Consider the following 18,603-nt stretch of genomic DNA (forward strand, 5'->3'; position numbering starts at 1 on the left):
CTCCCCTCCTCTCCCCTCCTCTCCCCTCCTCTCCCCTCCTCTCCCCTCCTCTCCCCTCCCCGCAGAGGACCTGAAGAGGCAGAATGCGGTGCTGCAGGCCGCGCAGGATGACCTGGGGCAGCTTCGGACGCAGCTGTGGGAAGCCCAGGCGGAGGTGGAGAACATCAAGGCCATCGCCACGGTCTCGGAGAACACCAAGCAGGAGGCCATCGACGAGGTGAAAAGACAGTGGAGGGAGGAGGTGGCTTCGCTCCAGGCCGTCATGAAAGGTAAGGAGGGAGCCCTCCGTCTGCTTTGTCGTTTCCCGGAGACACCGATGCCGGTGACGGACCATTTTCGGAGCGTCTCAAACCGGATCCTGAGTGGTGTTTGTGGCCTCGCGTGTTCCCGCGGGCGCCAGTGGTGCTGTGAACGGGTCTGTCCTCTGGGTGTTCTGGAGGAGCCGGCTCCTCCTGACGCGGGATGAAGCTGCGTGGCTGCGGGAAGTGCGCGGAGCTGGAGAACCTCCCACGGGAAGCCTCCGGGCCCTGCTTCCACTCGCTGGTCCCAGCGGATTCGCGCCCGCCTGCTCCATGCGGCCAGTTCCACGTCTTCAGGGGGAGCCCGGGTTTTGCTGGGCCTCTTCGCGGCGGTCTCTGTGGCCGAGTGGCACGGGCTCCGGAGGTTTCGTGGGCCGTGACCCTCGGACCAAAGAGTAGCCGTCTCCCGTCCGTCTGCTGCCCACACTAGTGCTCGGTCACAGCCTGCGTTTCTCAGGTGACAGTGACCCGAAGCAAGTTGCCCCTGAATCTTCGGGTTCCTGAAGTCAGTCCAGTTACTGCCGTGGGCGTGAACTAGGGACGAGCCTCTCCTCTCGTCTGCGCTCGGGTCCTGTTTCCCTCCGTGCTCCCTGACAGCCAGCGTGGTGGCTGTCACCCGGGGACTGGCCCCCAGATAGGAGTCCGGTTCTTGCACGGAAGCAGCAGCCCAGGGGTGGGGACCCCACGGGGTCACCGGTGTCCTGGGCTCCTTCGGTCCTCCTCCATCCGTAGCGTATGGTTTTCAGCTCCGTCGCCCTCCTGGCTGAACATGAGCTGCTCCTCCTCCAGCCCCCTCGCATTTGCTGAGGCGTGTGCTTACCCACAGCTACAAAGGCAACTGGAAAATCTCGTTTGTGAAGTGCACCACCGACTTCCTAAACGAAATTGGGGTTCTGTTGTTAAGGAAGAAAGCGGGGCGCCTGGCGGGTCAGTCGGTTAAGCGTCCGACTTGCAGTCCGTGAGTTCGAGCCCCGCGTCGGGCTCTGTGCTGACAGCTCGGAGCCTGGAGCCTGCTTCGGATTTTGTCTCTCTCTCTCTCAGCACCTCCCCTGCTCACGCTCTGTCTCTCTCTCTCTCTTAAAAAATAAACATTAAAAAACATATACAAAAAGACAAAAGAGCAGTGGAAGTTAACAGACATACACGTTTATCCCATGATGTGTTAAGATTATATTAAAGATAAGGTCATTTAACAAAGACCTTATAGAATCTGTCTCAATTTAGAATCTGAGTTACAGCAAAATATTCCAGAAGCGCATCTCTTCTCTCTCACATTCAGGTAGTTGGGTGGGGGTGACGGTTCCATTTGTCTCAGGAGCCGTAGCGTCGTGTGTGGGAGCAGCGGTCTGGCTGAGGTCGGCCCCCGGGTCCGAGCCAGCCCTGCTGCTCTGGTTGTGGAATGTTCACCGGCCAGAGTGTTTGGCCTTCCCTAAGCTTTCTTCGTCCACGAGGGAACGAACGGCACAGGCCCGTCGTGAAGAGCAGGCATGAGTCACAGCCCTCACGACACTTGTATACGTAATAAGAACCAGAAATCTTGCTTGAGTTTTAGTTGGTTTTGTTTTGTTTTTATTTTTTTTAAATTTTTTTTTAAACGTTTATTTATTTTTGAGACAGAGAGAGACAGGGCATGAACAGGGGAGGGTCATAGACAGAGGGAGACACAGAATCTGAAACAGACTCCAGGCTCTGAGCCGTCAGCACAGAGCCTGACGCGGGGCTCGAACTCACGGACCGCGAGATCATGACCTGAGCTGAAGTCAGACGCTTAACTGACTGAGCCACCCAGGCGCCCCAGTTTTGTTTTGTTTTTAAAGTGAATTCGACGATTTCCAGAATCCAGGCATACGCTCTTTATGTAACTCCTTTTAAAATTTCAGTGTGCCAGAACATTCTTCCTCAGAGCGCTCAGACCTGCGATCTTTGGTGATATTTTGTAGAGACGGTCCGCGACTACGAGCACCAGTTTCACCTCCGGCTGGAGCAGGAGCGAAGCCAGTGGGCACAGTACCGGGAGTCCGCGGAGAGGGAGATTGCGGATTTAAGGAGAAGGCTGTCGGAAGGTCAAGAGGAGGAGAATTTAGAAAACGAAATGAAAAAGGTACGAGGAACGTATTCACCTGTAGGAATATTCGAATTCGAATGCAGGATGCCTCCACCCGCGTTACTGTGGCCATAGGCAGACTTTCCTGGTTTCTGTTTGGGGGATTGTTTGGACACACACGTAAATGTAGCGCTGGGTAGCCTGACTCCCTGACCCCAGATGTGTGCGTGGCTGACCTCCCTGCCCCTTCTTCACATCCCGAAACAAATGTCTCCATTGCAGGAGGCCTGTCCTGACCACGCCACTCAGCACGACAGCCTGCCCTCCTCCCCCCTGCACCTGCCACCGCTCCGCCCATCGCCATATCCTGCGGTGCTTTGTCCTTTCCTACAGCACACACAGAGTTCACCTGTTGATCATGCCTTCCCTTCCTTGCTAGAACGTGAGCTCCGTGAGCCAGGACCCTCGTTTGTTTGCGTGTCCTGCGTGCCCACGGTAGTGTCTAGCACGCAGGGGCTCACAAATATTTATCGAAGGAGTGTGGCCGCCAGGTGAGTGTGTCTAAGCCGGACCTTCAGAACAGATGTTGATTTTCCGTCTCTCTCAGTATCCCTGGGTTCCCGTGAGACAAATGTACCGCCTATTATGCTGGAACATAGCAAGATGCCTGAACATGGGGCGTTGGAGAAGGTGCAGTATTTTTTCATGAAGAAAATAGTGAAAGCTCTTTGGCCAGTTTAATTATATAAACTTGTAGCCTACTGATGTGTGTACATACTTCTATTTTAAATCACACATTATATATAAAATTACAACTAGATTTTGACTTTATCTTTCATTCGTATTAATCATCATCTTTGGTTCCCAACCCTCGGTCCGTACAAGGACTGTTTTTGTGTATTTAGAAGGTGATTTAGTTTTTATAATAACCGAAAAATCATCTGAGAACCCAATACCCAAGAAAGAAGCTTTAAACACGAAGAACCGTTTCTTCCACTCCATTTTATTCCAGGGGAAGACTGTAATTCAGCATCTTCACGAGGATCCGACATCTTCCTCACCACTAGTCACTTAGCCATCTAACAGAGTTGTCCACAGTCACCTCCCTCAGGTTGTTGGAGATAGTTCCTGTTCGATGCTGTCGTTGGGGATTCCGGTCCAGGCCGTAACAGGAGATCCTTGTTTCCAGTTGTTCCTGATTTTTTCACAACGTGCCACTTCCTGTTGCTTTTAAAATTTATTTTTATTTTTAAAATAGACTTGGCGCACCTGGGTGGCTCAGTCAGTTTAGTGTCCGACTCTTGGTTTTGGCTCAGGTCATGATCCCACGGTTCATGGGATTGAGCCCCTTGTCGGGCTCTGTGCTGACAGCGTGGAGCCTGCTTGGGATTCTCTCTCTCCCTCTCTGCCCCTCTTCTGCTTGGGCATGTATGTGCGTGTTCTCTCTCAAAATAAGTAAACGTTAAAAAAAAAAAGTAAACTAAAGTTTATTTTTTAGAACAGTTTTTTTTTTTTTTTTTTTTTTTTTTTTTTATTGTTATTATTTTTTTTTTTTATTTTTGGGACAGAGAGAGACAGAGCATGAACGGGGGAGGGGCAGAGAGAGAGGGAGACACAGAATCGGAAACAGGCTCCAGGCTCCGAGCCATCAGCCCAGAGCCTGACGCGGGGCTCGAACTCACGGACCGTGAGATCGTGACCTGGCTGAAGTCGGACGCTTAACCGACTGCGCCACCCAGGCGCCCCATAGAACAGTTTTTGATTTACGGAGTCAGATTGTGTAGATAGTACAGAGTTCCTGTGTGGTTGACGTTTAGTTTTCCCAGTTACTAGTATCTCATGTTGGTGTGGTACATCGTCACGACTAGTAAACCAGGATTGAGTATGATGAGCTAACGTCCATTCATTGTATTCAGATTTCATTAGTTTTACCTGATGCCCTGGCTCACTATTTTTAAGATCTCACGCAGGCACCACGTTGCAGGATGCCACGCGTGTCTTTAGGCTCCTCTTGGCCCAAATTTTCCTTGTTGTTGTTTTAAAGAATAAGTCTAATGAGGTGACAATAAAATGCAACACCCAGGCATAAAAAGAATCCTAAGGAAATTCATAGAAGGCAAGTAAGTCCCCTGTCTCATTGTTTATCAAAAATGAAAATGTAAATACCGTAATTGCTACAGAACTGTTCCCCTGGAAGATGAGACACACGAGGATGCTGGCTGTTACAGCGTCTGTTCGATAGGCCACCGAAGGTGTGGCCTTGGCAGTAAGGCAATAGGAGAGAAATAAGTCATAGGATCAACGTTTAATCCATAAGATCTTTATGTGCGGATGACACTTTCTTTTTGTTGTTCTACTTGTGTTTATTTTGCTTCCGGTACAGTTGGCGTGTGTGGTGTCAGTTGCAGGTGTATTGCACTCCTTAATACATTTTCCTTGTTTTTTTCGTTTGTTTTTTGTTTTTGTATTTTTCTTTTTCGAGCGAGCGCGTGTGCAGGTGCGTGTGGGGGGGGGGGGCGCAGACGGGGAGAGACAGAATCTTAAGCAGGCTCCGTCCGTGCCCGTGTGGAGCCCGAGGCAGGGCTCAATTCCATGACCGTGAGATCATGACCTGAGCCGAACTCAAGAGTCAGATGTTCAACCGACTGAGCCTCCCAGGTGCCCCAGAGTTTCCGTGTTTTTAGTGACCTTCCTGTCATTTAAAAAAAAATCATCTTATAAGTTTTGTTTGTAATGGTATGCAACACTTAGTTGTGGGGTCATCGTTGCATCATTAAGTAATTCAGTCTGTGTTAAATTCTCTGCTTCTTCCCTCCTTCTTTTCCCCCTGCTGTTTTTTATCAGCACAGCAGATCTGTTAACCTACACAGAAGATAATTTAAGCTCACATGCCTTTTCCAAACAGTACTTAGTTAAAAATAAAATAAATGATTCAATGACTTTTTAAGGACTGGAAAACAAAGTGAATCCCTCTTTTCTGAGAGAGATGTGTCTTGGGGAAAAGCCCCACTCATATTTGGGCATAAATGATATTTTCCCTATCATGAACAATTGAGGTCAATTTGAGCTCTTTAAGTTTAGGGAAGAAGGTTAAATTTCATGTTCACTAGAAGGGAAAAAGCTAACTTTTTTAGTCTGCCTTTGTTTGTGTATATATACACACAGGTGTACACACACACACACACACACACACACACACATACACCTGTATATACACACACACGCATATGCACACACCACACACACGTATGCACACATACGTGTGCACGCACAAACACACGTACCTATACACACGTGTATACACACAACACCTACATGCATATGCACGCATACATACACAATATACATATATGTGACGTGTACAATATATGTATAATAAAAGTTTCTCACCAGTTTACTAATTTATGGATGTTATTTTTTTTTAATCCATGTTTTTGAGAATGAAGGACAGAAAACAATATGATAGTCCTTTTTTGGGTTTGTTTCATTTAGGTATCAAACGTAAAATAATATTTAAATTACTCTTGTAAAATAACTAAGATGGGAGCGCCTGTGTGGCTCAGTAGGTTAAACATCCTACTTCGGCTCAGGTCATGATCTCACAGCCGGTGAGTTCGAGCCCTGTGTCGGGCTCTGTGCTGACAGCTCGGAGCCTGGAGCCTGGAGCCTGCTTCTGATTCTGTGTCTCCCTCTCTCTCTGCCCCTCCCCCACTCATGCTCTGTCTCTCAAAAAATGAATAAATGTTAAAAAAATGTTTATTAAAAAAATTTCTTTTAACGTTTATTTATTTTTGAGACAGAGAGAGACAGACCATGAACGGGGGAGGGTCAGAGAGAGGGAGACACAGAATCTGAAACAGGCTCCAGGCTCTGAGCTGTCGGCACAGAGCCCAACGCGGGGCTCAAACCCACGAACCGTGAGATCATGACCTGAGCTGAAGTCGGACGCTCAACCGACTGAGCCACCCAGGCGCCCCCACCAAAAAAATGTGTTTTTAAATGAAATAACTAAGATGAAAGCTTTTTAATAGCAACACAATTTTGCAACATTTTCGAAAGTATGTGCTGTTTTTTTATGTTTATGAACTAATCAGTACTTTCATCTACCCATTTCCAACGTTTTTTATTTTTTATTTTTATTTTTTTTTGGGACAGAGAGAGACAGAGCATGAACGGGGGAGGGGCAGAGAGAGAGGGAGACACAGAATCGGAAACAGGCTCCAGGCTCCGAGCCATCAGCCCAGAGCCTGACGCGGGGCTCGAACTCACAGACCGCGAGATCGTGACCTGGCTGAAGTCGGACGCTTAACCGACTGCGCCACCCAGGCGCCCCCATCCACCCATTTCCAAAGAAAGTATCATGTCCTGAATTTAGTAACTGGAGTTGTAAAACTTAAAGTGTTATGTGTATTTCCTTTTATATATAGGGTATTTTCGAATTTAATGAATTGATTTAAAAAGTCAGGAGTGTCATAGTGAATCCGTTTTCCTACCCACTCCCATTTCTAAGTGGAACACTGGGAAAATTGGGATGATGGCTTGGCCTTCACGGTCCTACGGCACCGGAAAGCACACGTGGTTCAGTTCAACGAGCACTCGTACGGCGCCCGGTGGGCTTACTTGTGTTCAGTCTAACGATGTGTGAGTCAGAGTTTCTCAGAAAAGCAACGAGCCAGTAAGTTGTAGCATTTAATTCTTTTTAACCGTAGGCCCAAGAGGATGCTGAGAAACTTCGATCTGTTGTGATGCCCATGGAGAAGGAGATTGCGGCTCTGAAAGAGAAGCTGACGGAGGCTGAAGACAAGGTTAAAGAGCTGGAGGCCTCAAAGGTTGTGAGATGTTGTAGCCCGTTCTTGCACCCAATGCCCTGACCTGATGCCATGAGCACAGCTAGTCATGGAGGGGCAGACCCTGGCATTCAGACTGTGAATCCGAAGAATCTTGGTTTCTTTAAAATACAAAAAAAAAAAAAAAGAAAAAAAAGAAAAAAAAGAAAAAGTTTGGAGATGATTTTGTATGGATGGTTTAAATAATCACCATAGTGGTGCTCCGTTTTGTTTTGCTTTGGTACAAAGTTAGTGTTCATTTTCTTGTCAGAATGAGACCTGATCTCATCCGTTTTCTTGTTGAGGAAAATGAATGGGTCCAAGCTGACTTCATTCCCTGAAGCTGGCCCCAGAATTGATGTCTGAGAGATGATGTGGTTAGAGCGTGGCTGGGTTTGCTGGCCATGAAGTCACAGCAGAGGGAATGTCGATCATTTTAACAATTAATTGAAAGTAGGAAAGAAAGAAAATAATTAAAAAAAGGCAGTAAACAAAAGCACAGCATAGGAGTGTGGAAAGGGGAATGTGTCCGTGACCCTAATAAATGTGAACTGATAATCACCTACTGAAAGAGATGGGATTTTTAAAAACGTAAATTTATATTGATTATAATAGATGCACCTAAAATAAAATTATAAGACTGAAAATAATGGGATATTTAAAGGTATGTCATATAAATTCTAACCAAAGGAAAGTTGATATAGCAGCTGTGATATGAAACATTTAGGATGTAATAGAAAAAAGAATAGAGAGACCCCATCTAATAATCCATCAGTAGGATAGGACAGTGATTGAATGTTTCTTACACACCTTGAAATATGTGAATTACAAGGGACAATTAAGGGGAAACTAACTTTCACAGTTATAGTAGGAGCTTGGAACTGATTTATAGCAAGTGATCAGGTGGGCAGAAAAAAATATTAGTAGGGATATGGGGGCTTTGAATAACCAGATTAATAATTTAGATGTAACATACACACAGAATTCTGTAGCCAGGAAAGGGGGACTGTATCTCCTGTAGTCGTAGAGTGTAGGAGTTAGGAGCTCAACATTTAGTAGCAGGGGGAACCTTTGGGAAATTAAGCTTACTGTTTGGTTTTCTCAACTATAAAATGGAGATACCTCTACTGCGTGCCTTGTAAGGCTATTAATAGGGTTCTATAGAACACTTAGGACAGTGTGTGAGACAAAGTATTGTTAGTTTCAGGTACATGATATTTCTCATAATGACACAAAGGAAGCGTCAACACGTTTTGAAGGATTGTTATGCAGACTCAAATCTCTGTAATTAAATTATTTAGAGTAAAACGGCAGCTAAAATAAAATCTCTGGAAATGGAAAAAAATCACGGAAAAAGGAATTCTAAGATGTTTAGAGTGCTTTGAATATGTTACTCGAGAATCTAAAAAACAAACAATAGTACAATGTGAACACTAGGAAATCTATAATATTCGTAAGAGCAGAAATGAGTGAAACAGAAAAGCAGAAGAGAACTTGAGAATATCAGCATAATGGGAAAAATGGGAAAGCTGGTAAGACAGACCTCCAATAGGACTCATCAAGAAAAAAAACCATTAGAAATCAGAACGGGGACATAACCAGAAATCAGTAGAGACTTGAAAACAAAACATACTCATAACAGTGTCATACCAACAAATAGGAAATGAAGGAAATTTGGTTAAATGAAAACTTTTTTTTTTTTAAGTTTATTTTGAGAGCAAGAGAGTGGGGGAGAGGCAGAGGGTGGGAGGAGGGAGGGAGGGAGAATCCCATGCAGGGTCTGTGCTGGCAGCACAGAGCCTGCCGTGTGGCCCGAACTCAGCGAACTGTGAGATCATGACCGGAGCTGAAACCGAGTCAGACGGTTAACCAACTGAGCCACCCAGGCGCCCCGAAAGTAGTAACTGTTAAAGTGAATTTATAGTCAGATTTAGAGTCAAATCTCCCTTTCTCCTGTTTCTTCTCTGAAAGACGTTCGGGTTTTGCAGGCAAGTTTTTCCAAACCTGGAAAGAGATGATCCTTATATTTTACAGTGTGTGTTAGAGAACAGGAGGAAAGCTCTCCTGCTGATTTTGTGAGACCTGCATGATTTCATTACAAGCACACAGAAAAGTGGTAGGAAGGAAAGGCATTCTAGATCTATCTCACTTAACATAGAAACAAAAATTCTCAACAGTGTAAAAAAAAAAAAAAAGAAAAACATCTTAACCAAATAGGATATATTCCCAGGAATTTGGGGAGGGTGTATCATCAGAAATCCCACTATTGTTACGCACCACATGAGAAGATTGTGGGAGAAGGGCAGTGTGTTCTTGGCTTCAGAAAGGCATCTGATAAATTTAAACATCCAGTAACTTGATAAGAACTGTTTATCAAACCATCAGCAAACATTATGATTAATGAGGAGTGTTCAGCAGCCTTACCATTCATGACAGGAACCACGTGAGCAGACCCGTAGTCCGTGATTCTGTGCGGATTGTGTTTGTGGCCCTGGATGACACAGCAAGACGAGACGGAGAGATGGGCTTAACCGAATGAAAACAACAAAATTGACTTGGTGGTTTATGTAGAAAACCAGGACGACGTACAGACACATTGTCAGACCTGACCACAGTTCAAGAACGTTGTCCCAACAAGAGCAACAGACAGACGTGATAGTGTTTGTGTCCTCCAGTAATCTGCCCAATGGGGGGAAGATCCCATTCACGGTAGCAAAAGCAAAAGAAAACAAAAACACCAAAAAAGCCTCACTGTGTGTTACCCGAGAATACATCTAAACAAAAACGGGTAAGATCTTTACAGAATACATTATAATGAAGGTCTGAATACGTGTGTTCCGGAATGAAAAGATAATGTATTATAAGGCAGGTAGTATATCCCCAAATTCATCTATAAACTCAGAATTCCACCCAGATTCCAATAGGGTTTAATAAGCAACACGGTAAGTGGATCCCAGAATTCACACGGAGAAGTGGGGGATCAGAAGTGTACCCGGGACAGTTTGGAGGAAGGCAGGGTGGAGACACTTGCCCGGACACGGGACAGCGACCCGGGTGTGAACGTGACAGGGGAGTTGTGTCCCACCCTCAGCAGGCTGTAAGTCCACCACACAAGTTGGTCATGTTTACACACCACTGGAACGTGCGAGAAACTCTTGCACTTTCAGCTGCCATTGTCCGGTTGGAGCCCCAGGTGACAAATACGGGGTCCTTGGGTCGTCATCGCTTCCCTTCCCTCCGCCACATGTCGATGCTGGTACCATAGGTGTCCCCAGAGGTAGCTTTCCTGACCCCACCCTCCAGCTCTCACCTAGATGTTTGTGGGTGTCCGTGTGTTTTTTGGCTTTGTTATGTGTTAGGGCAAATGGAATTCAAGGGCATTCGCGTACTGTGGCACCACTTTCCCAGGGTTCTGCTTGGTAGCTTTCAGAGGTTAGAGATTCATCCATCACAAATCGAGTCGGGCATTCGCGCTAAGAAGTAGCAGCAGGTCGAATTAGTGATTGTGTACCACCGCTGTGTGTCTGCACACCGACTCTCCTCATCACCAGCTGGAGTCCCGCCCTCTCCAGTGACAGGGACACGCCTCCCAGCAGTCAGTGCTTTGTCACACCCGCTTCATGTCTTCGGTCGTCTGACCACGTCCAGGGAAGCGTCAGGTGGCTGCTTCAACAATCATTTTAGCCTGTGACCAGTACTAACGTGTGGTCAAGTTCACTGCAAACTTGACCGCCCGCATTTTCAAGTTTGAAGGAGTAGGAAGAAGAGAAGCTTGGAAGTGGCCTTGAAAGTGAAGTTGGACGTAACCACGGAAAAAGCTGAAAAGCTGACACGAGTAGCCAGAACTTAGGATGGGCGGTTTATAAGACAGTACGAGTGATTCTGTGATCACTCTCTGGGGCAAGACTGCATTTCACTTTGGTCGTAACTGTTTCACACATTAGACTGTCTTGGTGATATTTGAGTATTACAGTTAATTGTTAAGCAGGAGTAAGACCTGTTTTAAAAGATGTGATTTTAGGGGCACCCGGGTGTCCCAGTTGGTTAAGCATCCTGACTCTTGATTTCAGCTCAGGACGTGATCTCACAGTTTCGTGAGTTCGAGCCCCACGTTGGGCTCTGTGCTGATGGTGCACAGCCCGCCTGGATTCTCTGTCTCCGTCTCCCTCTCTCTGCCCCTCCCTGACTCGTGCTCTCTCTCACTCTCTCAAATAAGTAAACTTTAAAAGATGTGATTTTAAAACATACCCCACACTTGCCTCCAAGTTTGTGTTTTTTACAGCATGAGACTATTTTTTCCATTATGACTTCCTCTTTTTTCCTTCCAATGTGTGTGCCTGTTCGAAACGTGTCCTTTTTATAAGTTTAAGGCATTTGGGATCACCTCACCGGAAATCAAAGAAAAGCAAATTTACAAGAGTGTGGTACTATTTTTATCTTTAGAAATTAACTGCTGTTTTGAAAAGAACCCGCAACAACTCCGTGTGACTGAGGGTGGCAAAATGAGCACGTGTACGTGTCGCTCTGGGAGTACACCCTGGAGCTGCCTTTGTGGAAAGCGAGGCACAGGAGTGTCCCTCCCATACGGTGTCACTCTAGGGATACAGTTATCAAGAAGACTGTGTGTGTGTGTGTGTGTGTGTGTGTGTGTGTGTGTGTGTTCTCTAATTTAAAATTGTTTAACTTTTTCAACTTCTGTAAATACAAACTCAAGTGATTTTCAAGGCACGTTCAGATACACGTACATATACATCACCGATAGGTCTCAGGTAGAAACTATTGTAGGTTTTACTGTAATAGCATCGCATTCTGTTTCAGGTTAAGGAACTGAATCACTATCTGGAAGCTGAGAAATCCTGCAGGACTGATCTGGAGATGTACGTAGCCGTCCTGAACACTCAGAAGTCTGTCCTACAGGAAGATGCCGAGAAACTTCGGAAGGAATTGCACGAAGGTAAATACGTATCCTCTGTAGTTTTAGTCTCGGTCTCTGAGAAAACCAGAACAAATCCGAGAGGCCGCACATGAGGGATTCACCGTAAGCCTTGCAGTCGGTTGGAGTGTTGTCCTGGGAGCCGTGAGGCCTAAAGACTCGCGGCTGTAACGGAACAGCTTCACGAGGCGCGAGGTGTGGGCAGAGAGACAGGAGGGCCGGGAATTTCTGCTTAAACTGCTTTTGCCCCCAGACCCAACTTGATGGGGGTAGTTCTGCAAAAGGGAAAGTGGGGCCGGAGGGCAGCATCTCCGTTTGTGAGGAGTGGTTTTGATTTCACGAGGCTGGTAGCGGGGTTCTGCGGAAATTGACTCTCTTTTCCCCGGCCTGGGCGAGAAGGCTTATCTTTTCCCCATTAAAATAAAGATCCACTTTTGTCTTTAATTCTGCTAGCGAGTCTTAATTGCTGGGGTTCTTAACCTTTGTTGTGTCACGAACTTCTCTTGGTGGTCTCGTGAGACCCTCTTAGGATCGTGTTTTTAGTCCCTAAAATAGCAAATACAGAAGAAACGACTTACTATAAAATGGTGATCAAAATATAAATGACTGCAGACTTAAGATACAGGAACAAGGGTGCTACTTTATTAAGGCACTAAATAAAAAGTAACTACTGTAATTTTGAAGTGCTGAGCTCTGTGATCTTTTAAGATCTGCAGCTGCTGTACAGAGATGTCACGTCCGCGGCTCGTGCCGGTGACCGTCATGAGTATTGTCATACTTACCGTGGTTGCTTGCCCACATTTTAAATTAAAGGAAATGATACATTTCAGTTAGGAGTTAGTGAAAATGAAGATCCAGCTTTTTTCCTCACCTAAATGCATGGAGCCCCTGAAATCTCGTCCACGTTGAGGGCGATACTAGCAACATATTTTAACGGGCAAGGGTAGGACTGTGGGGTCAGAGTCCCCCAGTGGGCACTTTTAAGTGTATCAAGTGCCTTGGGAAATACAGCTCTCCCACCAGTAATTTAGGTTTGTGAATGAGTCCGTTCTTTCCCCCGGGAGTGGAAAGCTGAAATTATAAAGGCCTATGGAATTATCTCACAAAACGTTATGAATATGACCCAAAGCTTGAGTGAGTCTCTGGCTTTCTGGAAGCATGTTTCTTATGTGCTGCTGCCGTCGAAAAGACATGCAAACTCTGAAAATGTCCAAAAGAAGTAGGGCTTTCCATTTAAACGGTGTGCCCGGCCCTTAATCCCCTTGACAGTCTCATTAAAACGAGTAAGGGGACTCACACCAAAAATCGTAGGTCAGTGAAAGGAAGGCCGGTAACAGTCAAGCGGCCGTGTAACCTGCAGCCTGACTTGGGGACAGTAGCCATGCCACCGAGTTACCGCTGTGGCCGGTCACGGGTGCTGGGCTTGGAGACGGCAGTGCCACTGGTGAGCTTCTTAAGAGAAGTTGTAAAGCGGGGCTTTGAAAGAGAGGTGGGTGTTTGTCAGGTGGCCAGACATGGACTTGATGTCCCAGGCCATTTGCACGTGGTGTGACAAGGCGAAGGAGGAGATCCGGCCAAGTTAGGACGTGAGGGCAGCAGGGCAAGACGTGATGGGAGAGGCTGACGTGCTGACGTGACCTGGGTCGTGGACGCCTTCTGCCCAGGGATTCTGGCCTGTGGGCAGGAACGAGCTTCTTTCAAATGTTTTTCTTAAATGACAGCTTTATGGAGACCTAATTCACATGCCATGGTGTTGGCTCTTTTAAAGTCTGTTCTCACAGAGGTGTGGTGTGAGCCGTTACCGCTAATTCCACGACATTCTCACCACTTCGGAAGGGAATTCCGTGCTCGTTCCCAGTCGCTCGCCGTGTCCTCCTCCGCCCCAGCTCCTGGCAGCCGCCAGTCTGCTCTCTGTGCCTACAGGTTTGCCTGTCCTGGACTTCTGTCTGAGTGGCATTGGACAGTATGGGGCCTCGTGCTTGGCCTCTCTGTTGGGCTTTAAACTGTGAGTGGTAACTTAAGTTGTGCGGTTCAGAAAGTTCAGTTTGCCAGCAGTCCGGAGGACAGGCCGGGAAGCGTACCGGTTGAGCCGTGAGGGCTGGTCCGAGGCGGGTGGCGGAGGCTGGCCGTCACCTGGCACGGTCACAGAGGGCTGTGTTGGGGCGAGACGAGAAAGCGGTACGAGTGTTCTCTCGGGTTTGTGGCTTGAGTGACGGCGATGCCACCCGCTCGCTCGTCGGTGCAAGACGGCCGAGCGCCGAGTACCGGCAGGACCAGCCATTACACGGGACCCGTGACTGACCCTGGGCGGTCAGGGCCGGCCCGGGCTCAGGGCGGGTCTCTGGGTGACAGGTGTATCAGCGAGTGTGTAAGGACGCTGGGGAGTGGTTACTGTGCCTTCGGCTTCCGGAGCGGCCGTTCCCACGGCGCGTTCCCGAGCACGCGTGTGTGGTGAGCGGTGTGGGAAGGGACGTCCGGTCACGTGAACTTGGGAGCTCCTCTGAGAGAACACGCTGGAGAGGCCGAGCTCCAGGTCCTGCAGGAAAGGAACCTTCAAAGATTCGTTTAACCAGGGTTTCTAGCGCTTCCTGAGCACGGGGGCCCCTCGTCCACGCCGCCATTACGGGGGGCTCGGGGAGGGTCTGCTCTGGGAGAGGCGGGACAGCTGCCGTGTGTCCCACGGCCGGTCGGCCCTGGGTCCTCATCCCGACCCCGGCGGGACAGGCCAGCGGCCAGACCCGGTCTGGCGGCCCCGTGCCGCGGGCACGGTCTGCCGTTCAAGTTCGGTGTCTTGGTTGGGGGTCCCCGACAGTGTGCCGGCTCCTGGAACAAGAGCGACAGGAACACAACCAGTTGAAGCACACGTGGCAGAGAGCCAACGACCAGTTTCTGGAGTCCCAGCGCCTGCTGATGAGGGACATGCAGCGCATGGAGGTCGTGCTCACGTCGGAGCAGCTCCGGCGGGTGGAGGCGCTGCGGAGGAGAGACCAGGTGAGCGGCACCCCCGCCCCCCACCCCACGACCGCGGAGTCGGAGCAGCTCCGGCGGGCGGAGGGGCGTGGGTCCGCGGCTTTGGAAATGGCCGCGTCTGGGGCACAGAGCCCACGTCGCCACCACCGTCTTCGGAACGGTGCGCACTTCCGAGAAGAGCCTTCTGTGCGGCTCTGTCCGGGGCTCCCAGGGCTCCCGGACTAGGTTTGTCCGGGCCGCGTCTCTCTGACATGGCCCTGGCGGCCGCACCGGAAGGGACCGCGTGGGGAGGGAGGGGCGGACCGGCCTGAAAAAGCCGGAGCCCGGCGGGCCGCGCGCCCGAGACCCTCTTTTCTCCTTACCTTTAAAACCTGTTGAGCCGACACGAGCAGTACACAGATACATCTCCTGCCAAAGAAATTTGTGGCAAAGGCAAAGCGATAAAGTCTGCCGGTCACCTCCTTTTGGGGACGACCGGGTGTCATCCGCAGCCGTCGCCTGGGAGGCCGCCTCCCGGGCGCTGCCGTGTTTTAGGGCGTCTTGGGGTTGGCTCGTGTCGCGCAGGCGTGTAGCAGAGGCACTCCACGGCCTCCTCTCCTCACCACGTGGCAGGGCACCTGCTCCCGCAGGCAGCCGTCGGCCTCGCTAAGCGCCGCGCCACCCCCCTCCCTGCTCTCTCCACGCGGGTCCCGTCGTCTTTGTTTCTTTTCCATTTCTGGTAGCAGTGCAGCTGGTGCCCCGTAGTGCGTTGTGCGTGGGTGCAAATACCTCCCCGGGGAAACCGCGTGGAAGCTTTCTAGGGACCGTGAGCCGCTTTCAAGTGACCTTGTGTGACTTGGGTTGGGTTTTGGTTTTTAGATGTTCCGTCCTTAAAATGTCTTTTCTTTTAAATTATTTTTTTTTTCTTAATGTTTTTTATTTATTTTTGAGACAGAGAGCATGAGCAGGGAAGGGGCAGAGAGAGAGGGAGACACAGAATCCGAAGCAGGCTCCAGGCTCTGAGCCGTCAGCACAGAGCCCGACGCGGGGCTCGAACTCACAGACTGTGAGATCATGACCTGAGCTGAAGTCGGACGCTCAACCGACTGAGCCACCCAGGCGCCCCATAAAATGTCTTTTCTTTTAATTCTGACTCATCCTTCTTTTGTGCAGACACAGCCACCCTGAGGATTTAGATTCTAAAGTACAGGTCTAACCATGCCCTCCTGCTGTCCGTTAAGACCGTCCAAGTCACTTAAGGCCTTTAACTAACATTTACGGAGGGTTTTCCACATGTCAGCGTCGTGCTAAGGTTTTACATGTAAAGCTGGGTGCGGTATGGGTATCAGAACACAGAACTCTCCGGATGAGGTGGGGGCTGATGGCAGATCTCTACCTCCCTGCCCCGGTCTTCGCCTCTCATTTCCCGAGCTGTGTCTTCTCGGCCCCGGAGAGTGTTCGACACTGCCCCGTCCGCCTGCCTTCCCGGGACCCTTGCTTACCGCTCTCACGCGGTCGGCAGGCTCTTGTCACTGCCGCTTCCAGACCCGGCTGACCTGCTTCTGGGCCCGGTTCTAGCTCCTCCCGATGAGACTGTCCTTTTGTGCCGCAGAACCTCATCCGTCCTTGTCTGTGTTGTGATTGTCCCTCCCATGAGGCCGTTTGGGGCACCGAGGTAGCCTGTTCATGTTTGTGGAGCGCACTGTCACATCAGCTTCAAGCCTTCCTGTGTGTTCCACGTAAATTTGTACGTGTTTCTGATGGCTGCGTCCTGCCCTCGCAGTCTCTCTCATCACCCGGAGAATTGTTCGTGTACGTTTTCTCTCTTGAAGAAGAGGGGGCGGTTTGTTTCGTGTTTCTTTCACGTGCACACTCTTCTTGGAACCTGTGTCCTGGTTTGTCTTCGTGACGGGCTTTCCTTCTTTGTGCCTCTAGTATTGCAACACCTTGTTCTGACCAGATACCCTTAGATGCGATCCCAAAACAGGCTTCAGTGTCCAGTTTCCTCGTAAGGCTTTGCTCTTTGTTTGTTTTGAGTGGCTAAAGAACCGTATGGATCGTTAGGTGTGGACCGCCTGGGTAACGCACGTATGCATTTTCTGTGACTTTCAGGAGGAAGATGAACAACAGAGATTGAACAAGAGGAAGGACCATAAAAAAGCAGAGGTCGAGGAGGAGGTGAAGGCGCCAGTGATGTGCGCGTTAGCGCAGGAGGAATCTGCAGCCCAGCTGTCAAACGAGGAGGTACAGTGAGTCTGCCCTCAGGGTCGCTGCGCACGTGGTATGACCACGTGTTGCTTCTCCTGCGTCGGGTGCGTCCTTCACGGGGAGGACGTAGGCAGCTCGTCGCGTGGCATTCGACAAGACGGCAGTGTTTATGTCTGTTTTAGACCCTAGGCGGTGCTCCTGGAGACGCGTGGTGGCTTCTGTCACCATCTCCGAAGTCATTAGACGTTCTCTTTCCCTGTGGTTCCAAAATTAAAACCGTAGGAGAAAACTTTCACATGATAAAACTGTAAAATCTTTTCTGATGTGAATATTAAATGTTGCTAATACTTTGAGCTTTCTGTTTAGAAGAGAGCGTGTGAAGTGTTCAAACACTGAACTCCCTACGGCACGTCCCCCCGTGTTAGCAGATCTGAGGTCTCCGGCTGGGGCGTCAGGTGGAGCGGGCAGCCCCAAGGTGGACAGAGGCGTTCCTGTGGCCCCGGGGCCGTGCTCGCACGCGCAGACACACCCCTCACCCTCAGCGGGCACCTCCGCAGGTGGCCAGTCCGCGGCCTGTCCACCCGCTGCCCCCTGCGTGCCCCGGCAGATCCTGCGCGGGTGCCACAGCGCCTGGTCATCCGCGCGGTTGTGGCCACACTCGCTGTCCCGTCGTGCCGCCCTGTGCGCCGCGGGCTCCCTCTCCTGGGGTGCTGCCTGGCTCCCACCTCTCTCTGGGCGCTGGGTCCTCTCGGCCATCTCCCGCGTCAGCAGGGGACAGGCTCATGTTCCCGCCCAGGGTAAAAGTGAAGCCCCTGGCTGGCCACGGCAGGGCCTTCACGGCTGGGTGACCCCACGCCGCGTCCATGCCCACAACCCTTGTTCGTGCTGCCCCCCGCCCCTCCTTCCTGGCCTGTGACACAGGGTGACAGAGAGGGTGTGGTGCCGTGGTCACGGGGACTGTGCTTCTGGATCGTGTGCGGATTCGTGTTGGCTGTGTGTCATCTGCGTCCTCGTGGCTTCTGTCTCCGTGTTTATGGATTGCTCATTTTTTTAAGTGAAAACACCCTAATGGACGCTGAGAAGCATGACGTAATTGCTGTGCACTGTCTTCATTCTGGGGTGCACACACAGAACCAAGCGGTCTGATTCTGCCGAGTGCCTTTTAACAGCCTGCCTCCCAGGAGAAGGGCTCTGTTTCCGGGTCCTGCCGAGTATCATGTGGTATCCGTGTGCAGGAACGTTCGAAGAACGTCAGACTTCCCAGAAAATATTTGAGCAGGAAAACAGGAAAGGGAGATTTATTTGTTGCCGTTTACAATGAGGCTTTTCAAAAGTCTTTTGATT

At 49.5% G+C, this 18,603-nt stretch overlaps 1 protein-coding gene across 4 annotated transcripts in view; it reads left to right on the plus strand.

Moving 5' to 3' along the window:
• The window catches only part of RABEP1 (rabaptin, RAB GTPase binding effector protein 1), a 102,546-nt gene that overhangs the window by 63,434 nt on the left and 20,509 nt on the right, over positions 1-18,603 (plus strand). For 2 of the 4 annotated variants that reach the window (XM_049637177.1, XM_049637178.1), the window contains 6 exons: positions 66-269; positions 2,240-2,400; positions 7,053-7,172; positions 11,988-12,123; positions 14,915-15,093; positions 17,164-17,295. In XM_049637177.1, the coding sequence (XP_049493134.1) occupies positions 66-269; positions 2,240-2,400; positions 7,053-7,172; positions 11,988-12,123; positions 14,915-15,093; positions 17,164-17,295 (932 nt within the window). Of the gene's footprint in view, positions 1-65; positions 270-2,239; positions 2,401-2,625; positions 2,895-7,052; positions 7,173-11,987; positions 12,124-14,914; positions 15,094-17,163; positions 17,296-18,603 lie in introns of those variants that run through there. The other 2 variants (XM_049637180.1, XM_049637179.1) reach the window with 2 other exon arrangements.

This window comes from Panthera uncia, chromosome E1 (genome assembly GCF_023721935.1).
Source record: "Panthera uncia isolate 11264 chromosome E1, Puncia_PCG_1.0, whole genome shotgun sequence".
In the NCBI taxonomy this organism is placed as follows: domain Eukaryota; kingdom Metazoa; phylum Chordata; class Mammalia; order Carnivora; family Felidae; genus Panthera; species Panthera uncia.